The 26,804-nt window shown below is 44.6% G+C and overlaps 1 protein-coding gene across 11 annotated transcripts in view; it reads right to left on the minus strand.

The window, feature by feature from the left end:
• Positions 1 to 26,804, minus strand: part of ATP11C (ATPase phospholipid transporting 11C) — a 174,206-nt gene that overhangs the window by 45,652 nt on the left and 101,750 nt on the right. For all 11 annotated transcript variants that reach the window (XM_047082036.1, XM_047082035.1, XM_047082038.1 and 8 more), the window contains 14 exons: positions 24,013 to 24,141; positions 21,646 to 21,749; positions 19,672 to 19,722; positions 18,667 to 18,731; positions 18,245 to 18,326; positions 17,163 to 17,313; positions 16,141 to 16,338; positions 10,540 to 10,701; positions 9,778 to 9,929; positions 8,688 to 8,759; positions 6,758 to 6,831; positions 4,478 to 4,581; positions 3,861 to 4,042; positions 2,147 to 2,410 (listed from right to left, as the gene is read on the minus strand). In XM_047082036.1, the coding sequence (XP_046937992.1) occupies positions 2,147 to 2,410; positions 3,861 to 4,042; positions 4,478 to 4,581; positions 6,758 to 6,831; positions 8,688 to 8,759; positions 9,778 to 9,929; positions 10,540 to 10,701; positions 16,141 to 16,338; positions 17,163 to 17,313; positions 18,245 to 18,326; positions 18,667 to 18,731; positions 19,672 to 19,722; positions 21,646 to 21,749; positions 24,013 to 24,141 (1,790 nt within the window). The remainder of the gene's footprint in view (positions 1 to 2,146; positions 2,411 to 3,860; positions 4,043 to 4,477; positions 4,582 to 6,757; positions 6,832 to 8,687; positions 8,760 to 9,777; positions 9,930 to 10,539; positions 10,702 to 16,140; positions 16,339 to 17,162; positions 17,314 to 18,244; positions 18,327 to 18,666; positions 18,732 to 19,671; positions 19,723 to 21,645; positions 21,750 to 24,012; positions 24,142 to 26,804) is intronic.

A 26,804-nucleotide genomic window follows, 5' to 3' on the forward strand; every position in this document is an offset into this window, starting at 1 on the left:
ACTGAAAGGCCACTAATCCAGAGGCTGGGACAATAAATGACAGGAAAGAACAGCGTCGTAGAAAGACGGGGCAGAATGAGGTGAGGGGAGAAAATGCGTGCTGGGGTGCATTAGGAAAGCGAGTTGAAAAGGTCACTTGAGGCCTCTGCTGCGACCTCATTCTGCGGGTAACGGAGAACCACTCGTCTGGCAGAGGGACTTAAGGGCTTCCAGGCATGGGTTGCTAGGAATTTGATGTGCAGCACTCACAGTGAGAATGGAAACCTGAATGAGGCTTGGTGGCTGATCTGAAGCGGAAGGGGACAACGACAGAGGCAGAAGCTGGCGAAAGTGATCCTGGGTCCGATGCTTCTGTAACTCGAGGGAGGTCTGTGCCCAGCTCCGAGAACATGAACCGCAAGTGGGAATGTTCTGAGATGTTTCATAAGCCCTGGCTTTGCCAAAAGTGCCCCAGAGCCGCGGAATGGTGCTACGGACTGCATTACGCCCCACGCCCCCAACCGCCACACGGCAAGTCCTATGTTGAAGCTCTAACCCCCGATGTGACGGCATTTGGAACTGGGACCTTAGGGAGGTGACTAGCTTTGATGAAGTCATGACGGTGGAGCCCTTATGAGGAGATCGGCGCCCTCGTAAGAAGAGACATCAGCACTTCTTCCTTCTGTGGCGTGTTAAGGATACCGCGGAAGGTCGCCAGAGAGGGACCTCACCAGAACTCGGCCATGCCGGCACCCTGACCTCACGCTTCTAGACCCCAGAAATAGGAGAAATCAGTTTCTACTGTTTAAGCTACCTGGTCTATGCTATTCTGTTACGTTAGCCGGAGCAGACTAAGACAAATGGACAAGGAAAATGTAATTTGGACTGCCTTTAGAAGTACCACTTGGCTAAAGGAAGGAAACATTTATGACAGGCAATTAATAAAAACACGTTTACTCTCACTGATGCCCAAGTACCAGAAGAACAACAGCTGGTTTAGAATTGGCCACAGACTCACGAATACGGGGAGATCATTTTGAAAGCTTGTTTAAACGCTAGAGATGGGGATCCAGCCACAGCACAGTTGTTAAAACAGCCTAGGCTCTTTGGCTAGACTTGCTCCACCCCGTGTTGGCTATGTGATCTTGAGTAAGTTACCGCATCTCTCTGAGCCTCTCTCTGTAAATGTTTTATTTATTTTGAGAGAGAGAGAGAGAGAGAGAGAGAGAGAGAGAAGGAGAAAGGGCAAGCAGGGAGGGGCAAAGAGAGAGAGGGAGACACAGAATCCGAAGCAGGCTCCAGCCTCTGAGCTGTCAGCAAAAGAGCCTGACGCAGGGCTCGAACTCACGGACCAGGAGGATCATGACCTGAGCTGAAGTCGGATGCTTAACTGACTGAGCCACCCAGGCACCTCACGAATTATTACCTTTGTAAAAGTTTATTTATTTATTTTGAAAGAGAGACAGAGAGAGGCAGAGACAGACAGGAAGAGAGAACGAATCCCAAGCAGGTTCCACACCGTCAGCGCAGAGCCCAATGCGGGGCTCGAACTCACAAACCGTAAAATCATGATCTGAGCCAAATCAAGAGTCGGACGCTTACCCGACTGAGTCACCCAGGCGTCCCTCTGGGCACTGAATTACTATGCATCAGTGGCTTTCCTGGAGACCCGTAAGTTCTACAAGTTCTTCCTAAGCAGCTAGTTGAAAGCAGAGGTGAAGTGGCCATGTTATTAGCAGGTATCTGGCTTCCTTCGGAGTTCTGGGGCACGAAAATCCACACAGAAAATGGCTCTAGGACCTCAAATTGCATAGAAAATGTTCTAGAGGCTGGTTTCATTGCATCTAATTTAAGAGACCATGAGAAGGAGTATTTTTTCTTATGAGTGCTGAGGGCTAACTACCCAGACCCTAAACATTAAGAAACTGAACCACTTTCCTAAAGCTTGAGAAATACAGGATTTTCTATTAAATTAAAAGAGAGGCAGAAGGCGCCATGATCTCAAATGGGCCATTAGCCAAGTCCTCAGGGAAGGTTTTAACATATAAGGATAAAACACCTGCAAACAAAGAATGATAAATCATAGAAAATGGAGCCTTCTGCACAAACGGCTGTGCCTTACACTTACGCTAACGCCTAAATATAAGAAACTGACGCAGTTCCTTACTTTTTAAGGCTTCTAGTACTTTTAGGAAAATCATGCAGCAACTTCTTCCGATATTCTATCAACAATTCATGTAATCGATCCTCCTTCCTTTCACTTTCTTCGATGGTTTTTGTAGTCAGTTCCAAGAGCTCGGTGCTGGTTTGGAAAAGGCGGCACGCATAGCAGGTGGATTTGGCCGTCTCCATCTTGTCCCCGGTAAGCACCCAGACTTTCAGACCTGCTGCATGCAGAGCTTCAATGGTCTCGGCTGCTTGATCTTGTAGCCTGGGAATACAAAGGCAACCTTGTTATCCTCAAAAATACTGGACACAGATTCTGCAAGAAGCCTTGCTAAAGAGAATCTCTTTACAATTCACAGCAATTCTGGAGTCCTGACATGTTGTCGGTTGGTTTTCTTATATAGCTTCTACTCTTTCTGATATATCTGGCATAGTTTTACTCACTAAAACGAATTTCCAACAGTGAGGTTTGAAAGAGTTCACGACATCTCTTTAGGGAGCTGGTATCCGATGGCAGAATTGAGAATCATCACTCTTAGCTAAAATGTTCATAAACTCACCAAACATTCTTAGTCACTGCCACTTTCACGTATTCCATGTCTCACACCAAAATAAATAGTTAACATGGTTTCAAACAGAAAAGGCCAAACACATTCTAACGAGAGATTGAAGGAAGTTAACCAATCCCCATTGCTGAGCAGCTCTAAGAATAGCAAAGCCGACCATCCAGAAAGACAATTTAAGCATAAATCTGGAAGGTAAGGACAGAAGAGTACTTTCTTTGAGTCGCCTTTGGCCAGAGAATAACAAAGAAATTAGACTAAATGAATCCCATTAAAATTTCAGTATCTTCCAATGTGGCTGAAACCTGCATATGCATGTGTAAATTTTTGTTTGGTTCAGTCTCATAATTTGCATTTATAATTTCTGAAGAACTCCTAAAATATTAAGAGTCTAAAACTTACTCTTTCAGACAGATCAATGCTGGAGCCCTACAATCATGTCTAGTAGAGCTCAGCCTGTAGAGTTAAAGCAAATTATTTGAAAGTATGCAAAAACACGCTCTAGCCTGTTAAACCAGGTTCGACTGAGCTCCTATGTTGTTTGCTCTAACTTGAATTTCCTTTCTGCTCATTTCTGTCTGTCAGAGTCTTACCAATTCTATCAGGCACGAGCTCAAATGATGCCTCGAGCACAAAGCTCTCTAGACATCTCAAGATTATTTCATAAATATTTGCATAAATAAATGGATGGCTTTGCAAAGATTCAAAAGATCTTAGAGATGACGGATTCATTCTTCTAAGCCATAAATACTTAACAAAAATCATCACCAGCATGCCTGGGTGGCTCAGCCAGTTTAGCGTCGACTTCAGCTCAGGCCATGATCTCACGGTTCGTGAGTTTGAGCCCCGTGTCTGGATCAAGCTCTCTGCTATCAGCGCAGGGTCTGCTTCGCTTCGTATCCTCTGCCGTCCCGCCCCCCCACCAGCCGCGCATCCCCCACTCATGTTCTCTGTCTCTCTTTCTCTCTCTCTTTCTCCCCCCCTTCTTCCCTCCCTCTCCAAACAAACCTATTCCCACAAACAATTCAAAATCTGGTATATCAACAGACCTGAATAAAACATTTCAAAATTTGAGAATAAATTACCAATGTGGACAGATACCACCCTAAATGACCAGTCATTAAAATAACAGGAATATCACTGTGTAGTTACTTGTCTTCCACTGCAGTGGCTCCAATTAAATTCATATTTGTCTCAATATCATCAAAAACCTTTTCCATTTTTTCTTCTCTGTCTTGTAAGGCCATCTTCGCCTCAATGAGCTGTCTGTTAATTCTTTCATAATCATCTGGGGAGATTTCTTTGAAGGCTACACAAAGTGTCCGATACCCGTCCTAGAAGCGAAGTTATTTCCCAAATTATTTCCAAATAATTGGAAAAACCCCCACACCCTCTTTAAATACTCTTGCTTCACTGTACAGAAGAGAAATTTTGATATATTTTTAGCAAAACACATACACTAACAGATTGCAACTAAAATGGTAACGTTCAAATTAGGTTCAGAACAACAAAACAATAGCTCTTGGGGTTAAAAAAAAAAGGGGGGGGCGCAGAACACAAACCAAAAATTCTTGAGAAGACTTCAAGTCTACATATTCTGAACGGATACTTGCTCCAGGATAATGTTTTCCATTAAAATAAGGAAAATAGTATTACTAAATCCCCAAATGTAAAAACAGACCATAAACATGCTAAAATTCATTTAAACATGTAAGCAGCAATCCCACAAAATAGCCATCACTAGCACTTGTGGGGGAGTGTAGGCTCACCATAGCATTACGTTCCACATGGGCTTTAGTTAACTCAATTTCATGATTTTGCACCCTGGGGAAAACCGCAGAGTCTGCTCCTTTACAAAAGAGAAGTATGTCTCCTAAAATAAAACACCAAAATACTCAACTTAGAATGGTCAGACTGGTTGGTACTGGGATTTGAAGAACAGATACCTTCATGGCGGCCCCTCCCACCCAGCTACGGTGGACCCCGGGTCTGCCCAGCAAGGCTCACCCCAATGGAATGAGACATCTTGACCTCTAACCTCTCAGGACAATGCCCTCTTAAGACTCTTAAGACTAATACGTACACAAATAATAACTCCGAGTACGCAAGCAGCTCTGTTAAAATATACTTCCTTTCAGTGAATCATGGAAGAGCGTGCTCGTGTCAAGAAGCTGCTTCTGAATTCTCTTTGACAATGTGGTCAAGCCTGGTCTAAAGTGCACACACGGACGGCCTCTACAGGTGTCAAGGGCTAAATCCAAGTGCAAATAAGATAAAATCTCTTTGAATACACTAGAGGTTGATTTAAAAACGGTGGCTGGGGGCGCCTGGGTGGCTCAGTGGGTTGAGCGTCCGACTTCGGCTCAGGTCATGATCTCGCGGTTCGTGGGTTTCAGCCCCGCGTCGGGCTCTGTGCTGACAGCTCGGAGCCTGGATCCGGTTTCGGATTCTGTCTCTCTCTCTCTCTGCCCACCCCCCCTTCTCTCTCTCAAAAATAAATAAACGTTAAAAAAAATTAAAAACGGTGGCTTGACCTTTTTTAATGGAAACTGGAAAACAGCCCTGTAGAGTGCGAGTACAAGTGCGGCTTGAGATCACCCATGCATCCGGCAAGGTAGGCAAGGGTGAGCATTAAGAAAGACACTTCACCCTTATAAGGCAAAGTGCTGAGTTCAACAAGTTCAAAAGAAGTGCAGCTCTGAGGTCTAGACCCTTGGCAGACCACTCCCCCCGGCCACCACGCCATCTGCGGTAGAACGCATGCGTGCACGTATATATTACCGGTAAGGATACCAAGTATTTCAAACGTTCAGCGGCTTTTAAAAACATTTCCCCAGGGCGCCTGGGTGGCGCAGTCGGTTAAGCGTCCGACTTCAGCCAGGTCACGATCTCGCGGTCCGTGAGTTCGAGCTCCGCGTCAGGCTCTGGGCTGATGGCTCGGAGCCTGGAGCCTGTTTCCGATTCTGTGTCTCCCTCTCTCTCTGCCCCTCCCCCGTTCATGCTCTGTCTCTCTCTGTCCCAAAAATAAATAAACGTTGAAAAAAAATTAAAATAAAAAAAAATAAATAAAAAATAAATAAATAAAATAAAAACATTTCCCCTCGCACATCCACAGTGGGTTTAAAAGTCACAGAGCAGATCCTGCACTCGCATAATGAAATCGATTTCATGACCTGGCAGTGGGAAATGTTCCCTCAAGGGTCTGTCTCTACCTTCCCATTCTCCCACCAAGGGATGTGGGGCAGATTTAACACCGAAAAGTAAATTACTAGGATAGAATCAAGGGAAATTTGAAAAACTACCCAGAGACAGACAGACACTCTCTCTCTCTCTCTCTCTCTTGCACGCACGCACGCACGCATCTGAGGGCCCGCAAATGAGGCAGGAGTGCTCCTCCATGGCTCTCATTCAACCGGAGCAGAAGGGATCTCGGCCACCATGGCTCCTGCAGAAGACATGGGGACTCCTGGGATGATGGTACCGGTTCCAAAGCAAAAAGGGCAAGCCTCCGCACTCTGTCAGAGAGCCCAGCGAGCTACAGTGAAGCCACAAGACCCTTTCCCAGCAGTCTGGACCTGGGTCATCCCTAGCCTGCCTGTTCCCAGGAAGTATGAAGCAGCGGGAAATGAGGAAGATCAGGCAGGGAGAGCCAACAACTCTCTACACTCAAGAATTCTACTGCTAATGGGGCGCCTGGATGGCTCAGTCGGTTGAGCGTCCGACTTCGGCTCAGGTCATGATCTCGCGGTTCACGGGTTCGAGCCCCGGGTCTGGCCCTGTGCTGCCAGCTCAGAGCCTGGAGCCTGCTTCGGATTCTGGGTCTCCCTCCCTCTCTCTGCCTCCCCCTCCCCCCCACTCGAGCTCTGTCTCTCTCCCAAAAATAAATGTTATAAAAATAAATACATTAAGGCATATACAGAAATTCCTGCTTTGCAGGAGTTTAGGCAATCACATACTACGTAAAATGTCTTCCTTTCTTAAAACACCTCATTCAACATACAACGCTACAAACGGCAAAAGAGAAAAAGCCAAGTCTTTAAAATGTGTACCTGCTTGAGTTTTCACAATTACACTCATACGACGGCGGACAGAATCGAAGTTTAAGGTATGAAGGAGTTCGTACCTTTATGAGAAGACAAATGAGAAAAAGAAAACACCTAGATCACATGGGGAAAATAAAACACAACAGGAACGTCTTGAATAGACTTTCCCCTTTTGGTAAGGGCTGCTGGTTGGGCGCACAGCTGGTGTTTTCCATTTTGTCTTTGAAATTTTTCTGCGCTTAGAACATGGGGTCAGAGGCTACAGGTGTTAGTTAAGGGATATCTGTATCCTCTCGTTACGTGACTCACAATGGTAAGGAGCGAGCGACCATGTAGGAATGGGGCGCAAAGAGTTGCCCGACCAAGCCATTTCTGGAGGGGTCTAGGAACAGTCCCGCTCTGCCAATTATCTTAATCATCTATGGGTGCCTCCTGTGTGTCGAGCACAATGTGAGAGACTGGAAAACAGACAAGAATCTGCCTGAGTCTCTTCCCTCGAGAGGCTCACCGTATGAGAAAGGAAGCAGAGGGTCATGAGATGATTACCTCTCCACCTGCCACATGATGTAGTGAAGGGAGTCACAGGGGAGATGGGAAGGCACAGAAGGAAGACATCTGCAGGAAGGCTTCCTGGAAGAGGCAGTGCCTGGGCTGTGCTCTGCAGGAGTGACATGATGAAGGTAGGGTGTCATGGCATTCGGAGTAGAGGAAAGGGCATGTGCAAAGGGGTAGGGGGACATGAAGGAGTTCACTAAAGCTTGAAATCTAGTCGATAGGGGAACAGAAAGAGGGGTGAGCAAGGTATGGGAAATGAGAACACTGTGGGCCATTTCAGAGATTTGGAATTTGATCCTAAGAGCGCCAGGAATCCACTGAAGGGTTTAAAACAGTAGAATGACACGATCAGATCTGTGCTATTAATGAGATGAGAGAATGCAGAAAAGTAAAAATAAGACTTACCTGCAAAAACATGGGGAAATATTTTTTGAAGAGAAACAACTTGGATGCAAGTATTTCACCTACCAATAGTTACTATGAAGGCTGTTTCCTGACGGGAGCGAGCGGGTCACTGGTTCTGGGATGGGGTGTATGAACGGGATACCTACACGTAGCGTATTATTCGGTGTGGACCAGATAGGGGCACTGCTCTGAACTGGCTCCCTCTCTGACTCTAATAATGACTGGACTCTAATAGAATCTGGACTCTAATAATGACTCCGGGCTCCTGGCAGTCAGGCCAAAGCACCTTCCTCCGGCTTCTACGCATCACTTCCCCACGGGGCACATTCCCCAAACACATCCGTACATACTACAGGTTTCCGAGATGGGTCTCATGAGATGCTAGGGGCCAGAATGGAAATCATGTAAGCTAATTACATTTCAAATTCAGAAGAAGGAATTCAGATTAATCACAGAGCCTAATTAAAATCTGCTATTAAGCCAAGGTGGTTTTGTTCACTGGGATCTCTGCAGAGGAGAAGAAACAAAGCAACACTGCTGCCTCGGGGTACCCGCCCCGGGGCTCACACTTGAGCGCCTAGAAGGAGACAAAGTTTTTGACATCAAAGCTGCCATGATTGGCTGGCCTGCCACCCCAGAATGGCTGGGTTCCGGAAAGCAGGTTTCCTACATGTTCATGGATTTTTCTTACACCATGTGTTGGAGGCCTAAAATTGGCATCTAAATTTCAGAAACAAAGTCCAGGCAGACTCTCATTCAGGCTACTGGACCCATATGTGAGCCAAATGGGGAGAATTTCCACCTCAAGTCCCAGTTTCTAGCATCCTATGAGAAATGTCTTCTTTCCAACTACACTTACATAAAACTTCGAGCTGGGACAGCGGCATCTTATGCCTTCATCGAGTAAGATTCCTTTGTCGCACGGGGGACCGTGGGGTTGAGAAGTGATAAACATCGAACACGCAAGGCTACTTACACTTCTATTTCTTTTCTTTGGTTCTCTACTCTCATATGGCCATTCCGAATTCCTACAAACGTGAACCCGTACCTGTCAAAACACACAAAGAGACCTCTGTGTATCTCTAAAGAGCGATTAATTGTCCCTTGCGCTGGGGTTACTCATTCTTGTTTAGTATTTTCTTCTCTTTCATGTGAAAAATCTCAGTCCATAACCATACCTCTCTGTACCAGCTGAGATGAAAACGCCGAGGAAGTCAAAGCCCAGTCATGAATTATAACCAAAGGAAGAGGCAATTTGTAATTCCAATTCTGTAGCTAACACATCGGGTGACCTTTTAACCACTTAATGATCTCAGGCCTCAAGGGTCAAACGGGGCTGTCAGTTACAGAGTGACGTCAAAATTGCTGCGAACACTTCAGAAATAACATGTGTGGTATAGAAAGTGGCCACTGTTATGTAATTCGCAGAATATAATATGAACATTTGGACTTCTGGCCGGCATGCATAAATAGTCATGGAAGTTACAGCTAGGCATCGCTATTTCCTTTCTGGTCTTAATTGGCTAGGTTTGGGGAATTTTTCACACACGTTCAGATAAAGCAGTTCGGGTTTCTGGTAAAGAATATTTATAAGATAAGGTGATTGAAGCAAACAGAGGAAAAACCACTCCGGTCCTCCTGTGATTTCACTTTCTCCGGAGCAGTACAAGAAGTGCTTACTCTTTTTTTTTTTGGTCTTCAAAAATGCTAATGTATCTCTCTACAACTTATCTCGGGGTTTTTAAACCAGCTTTATGGAGGTCTGACCGATACGCAAAGCACAATACGTACTTAACGCGTGCAACCTGAGAAGTCCGAACGCACGAAAATAGCCGCAGTATCATCGCCACAAGCAGGCTAAGAGGCATATCCGACACGTCTCAAAATCGCCTTGTGACCCACTGGCGTTGTGTTGTCTGTGGTCCACGACACTTAGCGGACCTCCCCTCTTAACAGATTCTGAAGTGCGGAGAACTGTGTCGTCAGCCACACGTACAGTGCTGGGCAGCAGATCTCTCGATCTCTAGAACTTACTGGTCTAGGTCTAGCGTAACAGAAACGCTTACTTTTTCGCTCCTTTCACCAAAGCGATTTCATCTGGCGAAGAGGACATATACGTCAATTCCGCTGATTCGGGAGGCCCATCCACAGCATCACTTGTTTTAACTTCTACAGTATGACATAAACACAAGGCACGCAGAAAGAGCTCTTCTCGGTTCTGTGGATCAGGAACAGAAAAACGACTCTATGATCTTCCCTTGGATCACTTGGTAGTCGGTGAACAGAGAAAAGGTACCGATGTGAGAAAATGTTACCACCTCCAGCAAACTGAAAGCTCTAAATTTCTAATACTCAAATGAGCTGGCTGTCCTCCCTTGTACCTAACAGCATCCCCGGTTCTCAAGGAAAATACCCCAGGGGCTGCGTTAACTCCTTCAGGCTACCACCGTGCCACCTAATGCTAAATCGGCAGATTCTTTATGGTCTCAAAGAGCTCATTCGGCATCGAATTCACAATCTGGCAACAGCTCAGGTGCAGGGAGACTTGGGTTCATTTAATGTCTCGACGCTCCTGGGACTTGAACGATTTGACGAGACATTATCCTTGGAGCAGCTCATATTTTTAAAGACAAAGCACAAAGGATTCTGCCTGGACAGACGGACAAGGGAAACTTCTCCCCAACTGCCATTTTCCACAATTCTGTTTATAAATGCTCCTGGCTTGCAACTTCCGGGAGCGTTAGTTAAACAAGAAAGTTGCAGTCAAAACAACAAAACAACACTTAGATTGACTTTGCACGCTAAAGTGACAACGCAGAGAACGCCACCTTATCCGCTTTGTCAAAATACGTTAAGGGCCCGTCAGTTTGAGAGAGTCCATCGGTCTCCGGAGCTACGCCTTTATACTTGTGGCCGTCTATGCAGCACTCGATGAATTCCATGCTATTTTCCGTGAGTGTTCCAGTCTTGTCTGTAAATATATAATCCACCTAAAGGCAAGGACACACACATAGGCAGTTTTACCTTCTTCAGTGGGATTAGTTTTGAGTGAAGCTCTCAGGCAGGCCTGTTTTCATACCCATAGCAAAGCACGTTTTGTAAGACTTCTGGTCAAATGTCAGGTAATTTACAAAAGCGGCAGTACGGAAAGAGTGGGAAATGAACAAGTACTTTTAAAGACACTGAAACAGTATCACATGTCCAAGGTAGAAATAAGAATATACTGACCAATTACACACACACACACACACACACACACGTGCGCGCGCGCACACACAATACTTGGGAGGAACCTAAATTAATAGGGATGTAACAAAACTTTTCCTTGAAAAGGAAAATTTACTATGAATATACTGGATTGAAGTAAAATGCACTGTTATACAATGCATATTGAGTCAGACAATACAGACGGTCAGGGAAAATAATAATGTTAAGAGTTAATGAGGAGACATAGTAAGTCTATAATGTTCAAAAGCATAAATGAAATTTCTTTCCACACACCGTGAATATTTTTAGACACTACTGAACACATTTTCTAAGTTAAAAAAAAAACAGTGGAGTTTATAATACTAGGTTAAAGTAGAATATAAGCAAAAAAAGTATTAGCATACTTTCATAAATAATGGGGAAAAAAATAAGCCAGGAAATAAACTTTCCGGGCAAAATAAACCGTTTTGAGCACTTGCATTTTATCTCAATTTTTATCTCTTCTATTTATAACATCTGGCTTTTTGGAAACCCACAATTTTATCCTCCTTTTTGGCAATTGATGCTTAAATAGTTAAAATGATGGGCTGACAGGACCAAGCGTAAGCACAAGATTAAGGTTTTCATTATGTAAGGGAGAAAGAGACGAACTTCAGCAGTAGTTGCTTTCTAATTATTTTTCAAAGCCTTTCACGGCAGCAGCACTGGCACAAATATAGCATTCCAATCTTCCTTTTTTTTTTTTTTTTTTGCTCTGTTAGCCAGCCAAGTTTGAATTCTCTCTTTAAATTAATCCAAGTGGTATTATTCCTGTATCATCTAGATTTTTCCAGTTAAAAGAAAATTCCTTGGGGCTTTTTTCCTGATCCGAATTATTTACCTTCGTATTCCCCTGAAGGTTGCCCTGGGTGATTGCACGTGGATGGGCATTAACCCATTTAGAAATCTTTTAAGAGTGTCAGAGGTGGTGGTTTTAAAAATATATAGTGCAGGGGTGCCTGGGTGGCTCAGGCAGTTAAGCGTCAGACTTTGGCTCGGGTTGTGGTCTCACCGCTCCTGGGTTCGAACCCCACATCGGGCTCTGTGCTGATGGCTTGGAGTCTGCCTGGGATTCTCTGTCTCCCTCTCTTTTTGCCCCTGTCCTGCGCGCGCTCTCTCTCTCTCTCTCTCTCTCTCTCTCAGAATGAATAAACTTAAAAAAAAAAAACCTTTAGAAAAATCTATAGTGCAGAAAATGTTAAAAAAAAACAAACAAACTGCAGTGCAGGGGAACCTGGGTGGCTCAGTTGGTTAAGTGTCTGACTTTGGCTCAGGTCATCTCACTGTTCATGGGTTTGAGCCCCACAACAGGTTCTGGGCTGACAGCGCAGAGCCTGCTTGGGATTCTCTCTCTCTGCCCCTTCCTTGTTCGTATGCTCTGTTTCTCCCTCTCTCAAAATCAATAAATAAACTTAAAAGAATATATACAGAGAGAATGTAATTGTTTCCCTACAATATAACATTTTGTGCAGCACGGATCTGTATACAATTAATCTCACAGGTACAGGCCAACGAACAATACCCTAATATAATAATTATCAAATAGTACCACCTATCACACTCACTTACAGGGCTTGTTAAAACTCGGAGTGTTGGTCTCTATTCCCCGGTTTCTGATTCAGCAGTTCTGAGGCAAGGCTAGGTAATATGAATTCTTTTTTTTTTTTTTAAGTTTATTTCTTTATTTTGAGAAAAAGGGAGAGAGAGGGAGGGAGGGAGGGAGAGAAAATCCCAAGTAGGTTCGGTATCGCCAGCACAAAGCCCTATGCGGGGCTCGAACTCACAAACCGTGAGATCATCGCCTGAGCCAAAATCAAGTCTGGATGCTTAACACACCGAGCCACCCAGGTGCCCCCGGTAATGCGCATTTCTAGTAAGTTCCTAGGTGATGCTGATGCTGCTGGTCCAGGGACTCCGCTTTTGAGAACCACTGCTCTACTTGTTACGTACCCTATACTCAGGAAAAGGGGGGAGGACAGGATCAGCTGTTACTAATATTCTCACAATTCATTATCTAGTTTCTTTAATGTTTATGTATTTATTTTTGAGAGAGAGAGAACAAGTTGGGGAGGGGCAGAGAGAGAGGGAGCCACAGAATACGAAGCAGGCTCCAGGCTCCGAGCTGTCAGCTCAGAGCCCGACGCGGGGCTCGAACCCGCGAACCGCGAGATCATGACCTGAGCCGAAGTCGGACGCTCAACCGATTGAGCCACCCGGGCGCCCCAAAAGTATTCTCACGTTTCATGAGCCAGAGAGCCTACTGCTTGCCCGACTTCAACAGTCTCCTCCTTTCTAGTCCAACCCACCATTTTACGGATGCGAAGCCTGAAGTGAGACAGCTCTTCTGGGGTAGAAAAGGCCCTGAGCTAAAGGTTCGTGAACACGTTGAAACATCTATTTTGTAGGTAAACAAATTTTCATTATCGTTCAACCTAATGGCTCCACCATCTACGAACTTCGTGACCCTGGAAAAAACCCTTCATCCCTGTGAGGTTTAAATATTAACCTTAAATAACCCAGCCTGCTGCACAAGCCTGTAAACTTAAGAAAATAGGGGCGGCTGGGTGGCTCAGTTGGTCAAGTGTCCCACTGTTGATTTCAGCTCAGGTCACGATCTCCTGCTTTGTGGGATCGAGCCCCGCGTCGGGCTCTGCGCCCACAGCGCAAAGCCTGCTTGGGATTCGCTCCCCCCTCTCTCTCTGCCCCTCCTGTGCTCGGGCTCGCTCTCTCAAAATAAATGAACTTAAAAAAAAAAAAAAAAAAAGACTGGAAAATAAAGTATGATAATAAATGCTTATAAACTGTAAGGTGTCATGAAGATGCTGATCGTCGCTGCTGCTGACCTGACCCAAATCACACAGCACCTGACTCTTTCCATCATCCCGGAGGCCTTGTTGTTCTGATCACTTATCACATCGCTGTAGTTAAGTACGATACGTGTGTTTCCCTAACTAGATGGTGAACAACTCGAGGGTTCCTTGTTTACTCTGTGATAGCAACCTCAGTACCAGCAACATATTCTTGATATGCAGTGGACGTTCAATAGCTAACAACTGGGCGGAATTTCCGGAATCAGAGTGTCTACTCAGACACGCCATTCGGCACAGCTGGAAGACCTGAAGGGGCTATTTGTAAAACATCAACGTGGGTCATTTTTAAAGAGTGTGAAGCAAGGGTCTGCAATGGTATCGATGGGAACTAACGGGCACTGCGTTTTTGTAACATTAAGTCCTACGGATCTGAAATTATGACTCACCAAAGAGGAAACGGGTTACACTTAATTTTGTGCGTACTGGTCCACTGAATGCTAAATGGCCTGGGAAACGATTTCAAGACTTCTTTGCATTTTCATTCAGGTCGTTTCCACACAGCTAGGCTGGTAATGAAGGCAAGTTGTTGTTACACCGTATAAATGGAAGTAGTGATCTGGCTATTAACTTAGTGATTTGACTCAAGGACCATCACACCGGGAAAGGCAGGTTTGGGTGGGGGAACAACATGGTGGCCGAAATGAAAACTGTGGTTTCTTTTCACTGATCAAATTTACCAGATCGTTACCCAAAGCTCTACTTGACTCTCTGCAGCGTGACTACGGCCTGAATGATAGGAACAAGATTACATTCCCATAGGCAATGTGGATCTGCTGAGGTGGAGATCTGAAAGAAAGAGGAAGAGTCCCATTTGGCGGACCTGGCCTGGACACCCTGCCTGTCCCTGGCGCGCTCGGGGAGTCACACGCAGAATGGTGGCTGTTCTGTTTGCAGTACCCTGGGGCCGTCGCCACGTTCATCCTTAGGGAGGTCAATCCCCAGGTCCAGGTCCTGGATCTGGAATAGGCAGATCTGCTCAACTAAAGCACCTGTCCAGGCAAGTTCACCAGAGGTGGCTTATCACTCAATTTTTTTTTTTTTTTGCATGCAATGCTGCCATAGAGTGATGCTTTTTATTGGGACTAAAGTAGTTCTATTCAGACAGCTCTGTTCCCGGGATGAAAACTTCTGGTTTAAAAAGGTTAAGTAAGGTCAGCCGTGGCAGCTGAAGTCACCTTCAAAAGAGTCTTTCGGGAACAATATCTAAGGGAAAAGCATTTGTTCATTCGTTTCTGGTTCTCTCCTTGGTGACTCAGTATCTCTGTGGGATGCACGTCCCACAGTCGGGGGTTCTGGAGCCGTGCAGTCAGGTCTCAACAAGATGTTATCTGGAGTGTCCTTTCACCCTTGGGACTGTAGCTGTTAAGACCGTCCTGGGGTTTAGGCAGAGGCTGGATAAAGAACAGAAAGGGCAGAGGCAGAGGGGGGACTAAATTCAGGAAGAGAGTTTTGAGGTGCAGATGTAAGTCGGCACCATTTAAAACCAGAGTGAGGCCCTGTTCCAGCCGCGTGGCTCCACGCACTGAATTTGCATCACGCAGTCATAGAAATGACATTTCCGCAGCCTTGACATTCTAAATATCATGAGAATGAAATGAAAGCCAAAAAAATTCCCACAGCTTGTGAAGATCATTACATGGCACACGGTAAATTCAGACAAAGGGAAAAACTTTCTCAATATTGATAAGAGAAGCACCTGAGGAGTCATCCTTTGAAGAATGACAGCTAGCCTGCACCAGCTTGGAGAACGAATGAGGCCACGGCCTGGGCTGCACTGGTATATGAAGCAAAAAGCATTTTGAGAAGTGTGTGCCCTCACATTTTGCCTCCATTTAAATTCTTGCACTGGAATAAACAAGCCTGCTTGCTAGGAATGTATTCGTCTGATCAGAAACACATCGAGCAAATGTCAGCAGGACAACACTGGTCAATTCTGTTTACGGAACGAAATGCATTTGCAAAATAGCTTTGTTTACTACCCTAGAGTCTATCCCCAAATGACAACAGCCGGGGACTACTGTCTGTTCCAAAGCAATAACCCATACTCTAACCACATCACCAGGAGAAGTGATAGGCAAATTTCTCTAACATTCAAATTTAACATATAAACCGGGATACTCCTCAAAAATGCCAACAAAATAACGTTATAGCCACGAAAACAGTGCTTGCCTTCATGATATGCCCGTATAAAGGAATATTTGAATCACATTTCCAAATGTGAAAGGGTCACGTACATTGGTGATTGGTGATCGAGGGTTTAAGAAAAGATATTTTCAATATGTTAACTTCTTGTAAGTACAAACACGTTCTAACCTGCCCAAGTTCTTCATTAAGGTCTGATGTGTTGACCAGGGCTCCTTCATTAATTTCTTCATCATAGAAATCCTTATCCCATGAAATGAAGAAAGAGCCCAAGAATTTCTGCATTTCTACTGTGACATACATGGAGACAGGAATGATGAAGTTGAATAGAACCATGAATGACAGGAAGTCAGTGAACATTTTCAAAACCTAAAACAAAGGAAATAGTTCATGCTGATTAGACACACGGTTCCATCAGACAAGTACGAGACAACCAGCTTTCTTTTTATTTCAATGCTGAAAGCACTGCTCTTGCTATAAAAAAAAAACCTTCCTACCAATACTAGGTCAGTGGCCAAAATTCTTATCACAGCATGTAAAATCAACATTTAAGAATACCCCCAATTTTGGGGCGCCTGGGTGGCTCACTCGGTTAAGCGTCTGACTCTTGGTTTCAGCTCAGGTCATGGTCTCATGGTTCGGGAGTTCGAGCCCCACGTTGGGCTCTCTGTGCTGACAGGGTGGAGCCTGCTTGGGATCCTCTCTCTCCCATTCTCTGCCCCTCCCATGCTCGTTCTCTCTCTCAAAATAAATAAATCAATAAACTTAAATAAAAATTTGAAAACACCCTCAATTTTATCATTATTTTTCAGTAAATGCACCTTTTGACTTCATGTTTTTTCACTTCCTTAAATTCTCTGCCCTCCCCCCAATAAGAATGTAGGATCAAAGTTTCTATGTATGTGTCGATTATGTTCCTACCATTATCACAAGCCAGGGATTTCTTGTTCAGCTGTGTAAAACTCTAAACTAAAGGGCCAGAAACAAGCACAGATGTCTAAAGTTAAAAAAAAAACTATAAAACTTCTTCAATATCTAATAGCTTAGGGCTGCCAGACGACGAGGAGAAAACTCAGAAGCTAACAAAAGGTATCATTATCTGAGCAACATTTCAATAAATGGCGGCCTGGTCAGAAAGTGCTAGGGTTAAAATGTCTAGCAAGAGTTAAAAGTTGTGGCATAACACAGGTTACCTTCAAAGTCTCCCGCTCTTTCTGAGTCTTTTGGTTATACCAAGGTTCGTCGTTATATGGGGTACTTTGCCAAACATACTTTAGAGTCGTGCACACTGCAGCTTTGGCCAGTAAGATGAATAAATACACAATCAGGAAGGCGTTAATGGATCTGAAAAAAATAAGATATGATGGATTTAGAAACCACAGCGTTCTTGACGATATCAACCACATGTAAGTGTAACTGTTCCATTTCCTAAAGCTCCTCCCGTGTGCAGTGTGTAACCATAGCGCAAGCCGGTATGTACAAACCTCGGTTATCACCGTGGAAGCGTTATTCCCAGGTGGTAACGTGGAAAGGCCAGCCCCGACCTGTTCGTTGGTCACCACTGCTCCCCCAAAATACAGTGGCTAACTAGCTTAACACACCTATGATCAGGATCCAATAGCGACAGGAGACACACACGCATGCACATCACCTGCTCAAACCCTTATAGAAAGACTAGGTCGTTTCCGTTTCCCTAAATCCTAAGGGTTGGCAGTAGAGAGCGGGGGAGCAAATGTGAAATCCTCAAACCGAGGACGGATTCTTTTAATCTGGAAGTAGAGCTATGGAGAGGGTGCCACTGATGTACTGGGTATCCATGGCAACGACACAGTGAGGTCCAATGCTGTAGCAACTGGCTTGAAGATCTAGCAAGTACCACGTCAGTAGTCGCCAGGACACCGTTCTCTATGTTGCTGAACTTCCCCATGTACAGCCAGTAGAGGAACCCAAGCCAATTGTCTAGCAGCAAAACGGAATACATCTATATTTCAACTCAACGTTGCCCTTGAATAGCTACACGAGCTTAGGTAAGTCACTTATCATCTCGGAGACCATTTCTTCATCCGCAAAGCAGACAGGCTGATAGGAATTGCTCCGTAGAGCTGCTCAGAGGATTAGACTCAATCAGACATACAAATCACTGAGCACAAGTCAGTACGCTCGGTATGGTAGCTGCTATTATAATTGATGTTGTTTTTTTGTTATGGTTGGTGTTTGGAATTACTGAGAAGTATCACAGTTCAATCACTACAAAGAAATTGCGGTGTGCACTAACTTTTCAACAGCAGAACGTTTCTGAGATTTCCCTTGGTAGTTCAAAGCCATTTTGGTTTCCATCCCAGTGTAAACAGCAACTCCTAAGGAATAAAAGAATATAATGAAAACTAGGTTGCCAGTGCGACTGCCAACCAACTCCCCACCAAGTGGGAGCTATCAATTTTTTTCCATCTATAAAAGGAAGGATTCTAAGCCTTAGTCTAGTCACCAGCTGACATAGCGTTTATAATATAATTTTAACTCTACACGCTTTATTTCTCATACTTCAAGTTAGTTTACCATCTTATAAGTTCCCAACCCCTAAAAACAGGCGTAGGTTGAGTGGCAGTTATCCGCAACATTTCATTTTTAACAGGCACCATTTAGGCATGGGCTTGACAAAGCATATTTCTGATAAGCAGATCTTAAAAAATTGCTCACCATATATCTTCTTGGTGTTTTTTAGGGTAGCTCCTTTCAACAAGAGATTTTCTGGTCCCAAAGACCTAAATGAAAAATGAACACAGCTTATCCAAACAGCGCGATACACCCATCAGCATCAACCCTGGGGACGTGATCGGCCCTAACACACATCTATCTCCAAGGGGTTGAGAGTGTGTCTTTGCGCTTATGTCTTATGCTTCCTCCCCGGGATGAGCTGCAAGATCCTTCCGTGTGAAGCTCGTCGAGGGGACGGCCCCCCGCAGACGGAAGCACGGCACAGATGTAGCCAGCAACACACAGAGGTGGAGAGACGCAGAGAGAGAGAAAGGGATGAGGAGGCAGACACAGCAAGAGGGAGAAGGAAAAGGTGACAAATGAAAAGACCGGGAAAGTAGCTGGCAAGGTGGGAAAGACACACGGACATATTTATAAAAGAGCCAACCCGCCTCTGGGGCCATCGCGGGGCACCTGGCGTGGAAATTCCTTGTGGGCGTGGCTATAAAGACCAAGCGGGAACGTTGCGGTGTGGAGGACAGAAGGGGGAAGAAAACCTCCCTTTTTATATAGATTGCTTCATTATAAATGATTAGCCTTCCGTTTTATTTCAGTCCGGGTAATTCTCTCAGCTTTTGAACTGTCCCCCTCATCCCTCAATTACTCTCCCTTAAGCACGGTTCTGCACAGCCAAGAACAAAACGTACAGAGCCCCGAACAGATTTGGGGAGCTGAGTCCAAGTGCCTGGAGCTCTGAGATTTTGGACGCCCTCAGGGTCACTTCCAACACCACCCCTTCCACACACACTGGGAGAGCTCCCGCCACCACAACCCTACCAATCCCGTTACTTTAAGACCTACTACCGGGACACTGGCTAGTTGATCCAGCTTTAGTCACCTTTACGTCCCTTTCTATAAAGAAAAGGATTTGGCTATTTTAATGGGCTTTCAAGAGAAATATACCCACCACCACCCAAAAAGGACCGATCAAAGGAACGACAAACTAACCTGGCGACCGCCTCAAGACTATTACTATAGATATTGATCCGCCCAACAAACCTGCGAAAAGAACATAATGGCAAATGTATCTTCTATGTCAACATGAAAATCTATACGTCACAAAAACGGGAAGGGATCGAGATGCAAATAATACAAACGAGGTAAGACTGCATGAACTACAAAAACCCATTATATAACCATAAAAAAGTTATGTGGAACCAACAAGGTGTATAACACTGTCATCTAATTTTAAAAACAGTATTACGGATTAGAAGAATGCAAACCAAGATTCTAAATCGATTTTCACAATCTACTTGGCATTGTGCATGCACATGACACCTCTGCTCATTTACACGTTATATAAATAATTGATCTCTATTTTAGGTTTATGTGAAGCAAGGTTTCCGGTGCTAAAATGCAACTTTGAAAACCATCAGTTCGGGAGCTGTTTCCTTGTGCACACATCACAATCACTGAAATGCTTACTAAACCGTAGATTTCTGGGCCCCATCCCCAAGCTTATGATTCAGGTGAGAATCTGCACTTCCCACAAGTTCCCAGGTGCGGCCGCTGCTGGCCCAAGATCACCCTTTGAGAAGCACTTGCGTTAGTCTCAGACAGCAAACATTTGGTTACCGTCTTGGAAATTTCCAACCTGTGTCTCTCGGCTGACCAATACTGAGCCCGATCTGATCACTTAATACGGCTGCCTGGTAATCTGCGTTTCTCAACAATGGGGTAAAAAGGCCGAACTCTCCTTCACGAGAGAGTTACGAGTATTTGGTAACTGGCGTTATAATTTTTTTCAGAAACACTGAACTATTATTCTATATGTGTAAAGTACGATGGTCTGCTCATTCATTCGCCACATGTTACTTGTGCCAGTGCCGTGGCGGGTGCTGGAGAGACACTAATAAGAAGGACGTGTTCCTTGCACAAAAGAGAAACAAGTAAACAGGCAATTACGATGGAAATGGTGACCACTAGGGTGGTACCAGGGCAGGCATTCTGAAGTCACACAGCAAAGGAATTCGATCTGGTCTAGAGAAATCTTCCCTGCCCTAAAACTCTCCTTCCTATTTAGGGTAAGTGAAAAATTTAGGAGTTGCCATATAAACACGCAAAAATGTGTATTATTCTCTAACACAGGCAGAAGTTGTCACTTCATTTCCTGTGATTCCATGGACCTTCTCCTCCCTTCTATTACGTCACTGTACTGTACGCTTAGCTTCAATATTTTATCTGCCTTGCAAACTGTGAGCTCCTTGAAGGCAGGGAACAGCTGGTTTGTTCTGTGGTCCCGGTTCCTACTATCAAGGTGGATACAGAAGAAGAGAAAGAAGAAAGAAGGAATGATGGGAAGGACACTGTTCTTGTAGTAGGATGAATACTTTGTTTTTCCACTACTGTGCATTGGTGTTAAGCCACATCCAACCATTTGGTCCCCCCATTAGGACAATGACTGTTAATCAGCAACTCTGCTCCAGAAGGCCTAAGCAGAGCAAAAGAGAGGAAACGATGCAACTTAGCTGTTTACTGGGGACAAGAAACAGCCCTGTCTGCAATACTCAGTTCATCGTGATCGTCACGAAAATGGACAGAGCGCATGGCTCCACGTCCCCTTCCTCTCTGTCATGTTGAGTGACACATAACGGGGTTCTGTTTTTGTTTTACTTACCTCTGATTAATGCACGAATCTGACAGATTAGCTTTCTGGGATAACATAATCTTAAAATGTGATAGATGGTCATGTTTACAAGTACCAGAAATAAAAGAAAAATCCCAAGGAAGGTCTCTGGGCCCACAGTGATGTATCTTAGGCCGGTAGCGTTTGATTCATTTCCCCGCCAGAAGGGAAGAAAGGCTCATGAAAACATAAATGAAGGAAGGCTGGTTAAGGGGCGGGTGTTTTCTTTGCAACACCGGCAGCAAAGGGAAGCAGCGTCGGCCGACAGCTGTAAAGTGAAACCAGGTGATCCTTACTTGTAGAGGTCAGGTTGAGGCTGTTCGCATTCAATTGCTGCTCGGAGGGTATCAATGGATTCGGCTGTACACAGCGCAATGGTATCACGCACTGCATAATGTGTCTAGATGAAAGCAGAAGAAAAAGCACAAACAAACAAGTGCTTCTTTTCAGAACCGTATACCCACCTTATTCCAGGAACACGGGATGTTTTCGTAAGAGGCTTTGCCAGGATAATACAAAGACTGATGCACCTTTCCCACTAACTAAATTTGATGGTATTATTCTCCAAATACGTTACAAACAATTAGAGAGATAACCCTGCTGCAAAGGGATTTAAAAGATAATAAAGACGAAAAGCTTTTCCTGATAGTGACAGCAGGGAGAATTCCATGGGTAGCATGTATATCCTTACTGAAAACCCAATGAAGAAAATCAATCCGTTTGTTTTTTTTCTCCTACTTATAGACCTGAGATCTATTACTTTGCTCACCATAGAGTACAGTGATATAAATATATACATATGAGTTGAACATCAATAACCCTTTTGGTCATAAGAAGGCTGACATTTTGCCAATAAGAAAGAAAAAATTCATTAATAGATACATTACACAAATAGCATAATTAATGATCTTGAAAACGTTCAGGGGTGCCTGGGTGGCTCAGTCGGTGAAGCGTCCGACTTCAGCTCAGGTCATGATCTCACGGTTCGTGAGTTCGAGCCCCGCCATCAGGCTGTGTGCTGACAGCTCAGAGCCTGGAGCGTGGATTCTGTGCCCCCGCCCCGCTCTCTGCCCCTCCCTGGCTCTCACTGTCTCTCTCTCTCTCAAAAATAAATAAACATAAAAAAAAAAGAAAAAGAAAGAAAATGTTCAAAGAAGCTACATTTCATACGAGGGGCAGGGATATGATGCGTCTTGCTTTAGCCAGACAGAATATTCTACTAGTGTATACTATGCACTTGATTTACCCAGAACTCCAGGCAGGCTCCAATAAGCCCATCTATAAATCATCAAAGGAGGGCTAACACAGACCGAAAGACTGCAACCACTTATGCACAAGGGAAAGCTGTCGCACAGTCTTCTGGGAATATGACAGAAGTGCTACAGCTCTATTTAAAACTGTCACCTGATTTTGAAACCTGTGTACTTTGAGCTGATTTGATCAGATCAACTTAACGGAAAAAAGAAAGCCCTAGAAAGTTTTCTGTCTCGAGGCAACTTTGTCCCCTATTAGGGAATCTTTAGGTACATTTCTTGATCTTTATCTGGACATTCCCTCCCTCAAATTCAACTCTGTTTTTGAACGGTTTCAATGGATGAGTTCATCACCGTGCCCTTGAAGTACGGAATTCATCATCTAACAGGCGTTTCAGTTCCTGTTTCACATACTGAGCCCTGGTTCTTGACTCCAGATGGAATAAGCAAGCAGAGAGAGGCCTCAAGGGTACACACAGAGGTGAGCACATCAGTGCCCTTCTGTAAAGGCAGCATATAGAGGATGCATCTTCGTGCCCTGTGGAGCTCTGGACAACGGCCAAGAACTGACTGCCAGAAAGTACCACGGAAGTAAGTGATCTTCCAGTTTGAGCAAACTTATTTTAACACATTTATAATCCTTCCTAGTTGCAATAAAACAGACATTCGCCAAACAAAACCCTAAGGTATTTTTTTTAAAGAAAGCAATCAAATTACTGCAAGTTAGAGTTTCTATAAGCCATGAGTAAGCATTGTTTAAAGAAAAGATTCATTCCTTTTAAAAATAAAAATAGATCCAAGGTTAGAGTATATGAAGTTATTTTTGTAGTTACATAGTTTAAGCCTCTGAAGACATTCATTTTAAAAAGCCCAAATAAAACACTGAATGGGAGATGTCAATATTAAATGCAAGCAGTGCTACAAAAAAGGTAGTGGCTTTTATCTGGGGCGTGTATTTTCCTCACTGAACTCCACCCTTTTCCCTCAAGCTGTGTATTTGCTTAGAAATTCAAAGACGAGGGGCGCCTGGGTGGCGCAGTCGGTTAAGCGTCCGACTTCAGCCAGGTCACGATCTCGCGGTCCGTGAGTTCGAGCCCCGCGTCAGGCTCTGGGCTGATGGCTTAGAGCCTGGAGCCTGTTTCCGATTCTGTGTCTCCCTCTCTCTCTGCCCCTCCCCCGTTCATGCTCTGTCTCTCTCTGTCCCAAAAATAAATAAACGTTGAAAAAAAATGTTTAAAAAAAAAAAAAAAAAGAAATTCAAAGACGATTCCATAAAAGCGGTCTTTGAATACAAAACTTACACAAACAGGAAAAAAGAAAAGATGGGGGGGCGGGGGGAGGGCAGCGGGAAGGAGTGCTAGATGATGAACTGTCCCGAGCTCCGTCTAGGCAAGGTTTCCTTTCCATTACCTTGCAATTGGATTCCCCGTCAAGACTGGCCGTAGTAACGTAGCAGGTCCCATCACTGGTACAGGACGACAGAAGAATAAGATCACAGGGGAAGGTTTCATCTGCCTGTACTTCTACTACATCACCGACCTAGTACACGGAGAAAAAGAAATGTTCTTAATTCAAAACAAAGCATTCATTAGATCTCAAACTAAAGCCAAAACAGTAGCCAAGAGACCTGTCCCGCTCTTAGAAGAGTGTCTGTGTCCTATGCCACGTGAAAGATAATGAGAGAGTATCACTGTTCAACATTCAGAATCCCCCTTAAGGTCACAAGGACTTAAGGATGCAGTCAGATGTCCTTACTGTTGAACTTGAACGTCACAGAAACAATTTTGGTACCCAGGGACCCATTTGCCCTCTGATGTTTTGGGCACTGCTGTTCAATAAGACGCCGAGTATCATCACTTCATGAAGGAATCTAGAAAATCTAAATGTCTCAACTTGAGCGCTTCCCGGACACTGGGCATCGTGCATATTTCAATACGCTTTTGCCTTCCGTGCGCTCACAGCTGTTACCGTAGGGCACCAGTTCCCTCTTCAGTGCTCGGAAAAACTTAATCAGAGAGGCATCTATTTTTCCCATGAAAAAACGTTGGGACAAAAACATAATTTTCAAATAGGTCGCTTTCCAATAATTCATCTGCTACCAGAACAATCCATTAATACAGCCATGAGAAACCATTTCCTATCAGCAAGTCCCCAAAGCTCAAGTGTAGGAAAAACAGGAGAGAAGAAATCATGAACTATTTCTATGGCAGAGAATTTAATAATGTAGGGAATAAATCACATGGCTAAAAGGTAGGACTTTTTTTTTTTTACAGTTTATTTATTTTGAGAGAGAGAAAGAACACGAGCAGGGGAGGGGCAGAGAAAGAGGGAGAGAGGGAGAGAGAGAGGGAGAGAGGGAGGGAGAGAGAGGGAGAGGGAGAGGGAGAGGGAGAGGGGGAGAGAGAGAGAGAGAGAGAGAGAGAGAGAGAGAGAGAGAATCCCAAGCAGGTCCCACACTGTTAGTGCTGAACCCGATGCGGGGCTCAAACTCGCAAACTGCGACATCATGACCTGAGCCGAAACCAAGAGTCGGACGCTTGACTGACTGAGCCCCCCAGGCGCCCCTAAAAGGCAGGACTTTTGAACCTGACTTTACAGCTCGGCTCTGCCACTTCCCTATGAGCTTGGGCAAGGGCCTTAGATGGTTGCAACCACGTCACAGGATCGGTCTGAGCGTGACGTGAGGACACAGGTCAAGCGGTTAGCGAAGTACCTGGCACATATTCACCATCCGATGATTCTTGCGAACACCCTGCAACTACTTGACCTCCAGCCTATGGACAGTCGTAAGATGTTGGGGAAGGATGGAAGGAATGGAAAGTTTGGTGCTTCCCAACCTTTTCCGTACCGTGGCACAGAGAGAAAATGTTAGGCGTCAGTTTGGTACAGCCCCTCAGGTAAATGGAGGAAGCTGCTTGTGGCAGAACACAACCCACTTTGGCGCGTGTGTGTGTCAATATCTAGCGCACCAACCCGGACACACTGGTTGTGAAATGCCCAATAAATGACACACCTGTCGTCTATTTGCTACACGATTTGGCAGACAGAGATGAGGATTTCGAGACCTATTCAGGAACCATTTTATTTTCTTGCCAATCTTAATCAGTAGCCAAGAGAAACAGCATCAATAACTGAACTAATTTGTAAATAATATTTTGTTGGCTCTTTTCTTCCTCACTTACATAAACACTTATGTTGCTTACATAAAACTACAATCTATGATTAAATACACAGATGAGAAACAACAAACAAAATCCTCAATCATCTGAGAAGGAAACACGTATTAAAGGATGGAAGAGGATTCTTAGGCACCGATAAAGACGCGCCACAAATACACAATTTCTTCTACGCCATTTATGATTAAAAAAAAAATTTTTTTTTTTAACGTTTATTCATTTTTGAAACACAGAGACAGAGCACAAGCAGAGGTGGAGCGGTGAGAGAGGAGGACACAGTATCCGAAGCAGGCTCCAGGCTCCGAGCTGTCAGCCCAGAGCCCGATGCGGGGCTCGAACTCACGGACCGCGAGGTCATGACCTGAGTGGAAGTCGGACGCTTAACCGACTGAGCCACCCAGGCGCCCCTAACGCCATTTACGATTTGCTTAGATGTGAACTATAAAGGTCCCTGTACCTAGAGTGCAAGCTGAAGCTGGTGAGATGGTCAGAGGCCAGATCTCAGAGGGCTGGGCAGAGGCTAGGCCTTACCCTGAAGGCAAGGGGGAAGGAGGAAGGGGCTTTTAAGGAAAAGGAACAACACGGTCCCCTGAAGCATTCAACTCAGGTTCTACTTCCATTTAGCATTAGTTAAAAGCATGAAGAGAACATCACTATCCCTTCTGATAAATATCAGAAAAAGCCAGATCATCTGCAAAAGTATGATTTTTTTTTTTTTTTTTAGTTCATCAGAGAGCTGAGGTTGCGAGGCAACCACGTAAACTGAATTTCAAAGGGTGAAAAGTCCTGGTGAGGAGAGACAGGAGAAACGAACTGTTTCACAAGTCACAAGGCACAGGAGCATGAGATGACAGCCATAAAAGGGCAGCAGAAGAAAACAACCAGATTCTGTAGCAATTCTTCAAGGCTTGATGGGAGCTAACGTGACAGTTTCAAATCTCTGCGAACCTGACAGAGAAGACGGGATCATAACCACCCATCATTTCTTCTTTACAGGCATCCATCGGGTGCCCCTGAGAAAACACC

This window comes from Lynx rufus, unplaced genomic scaffold (genome assembly GCF_022079265.1).
Source record: "Lynx rufus isolate CCGP_SWC_20201006 ecotype Redwood Valley unplaced genomic scaffold, mLynRuf1.p SCAF_19, whole genome shotgun sequence".
NCBI lineage: Eukaryota > Metazoa > Chordata > Mammalia > Carnivora > Felidae > Lynx > Lynx rufus.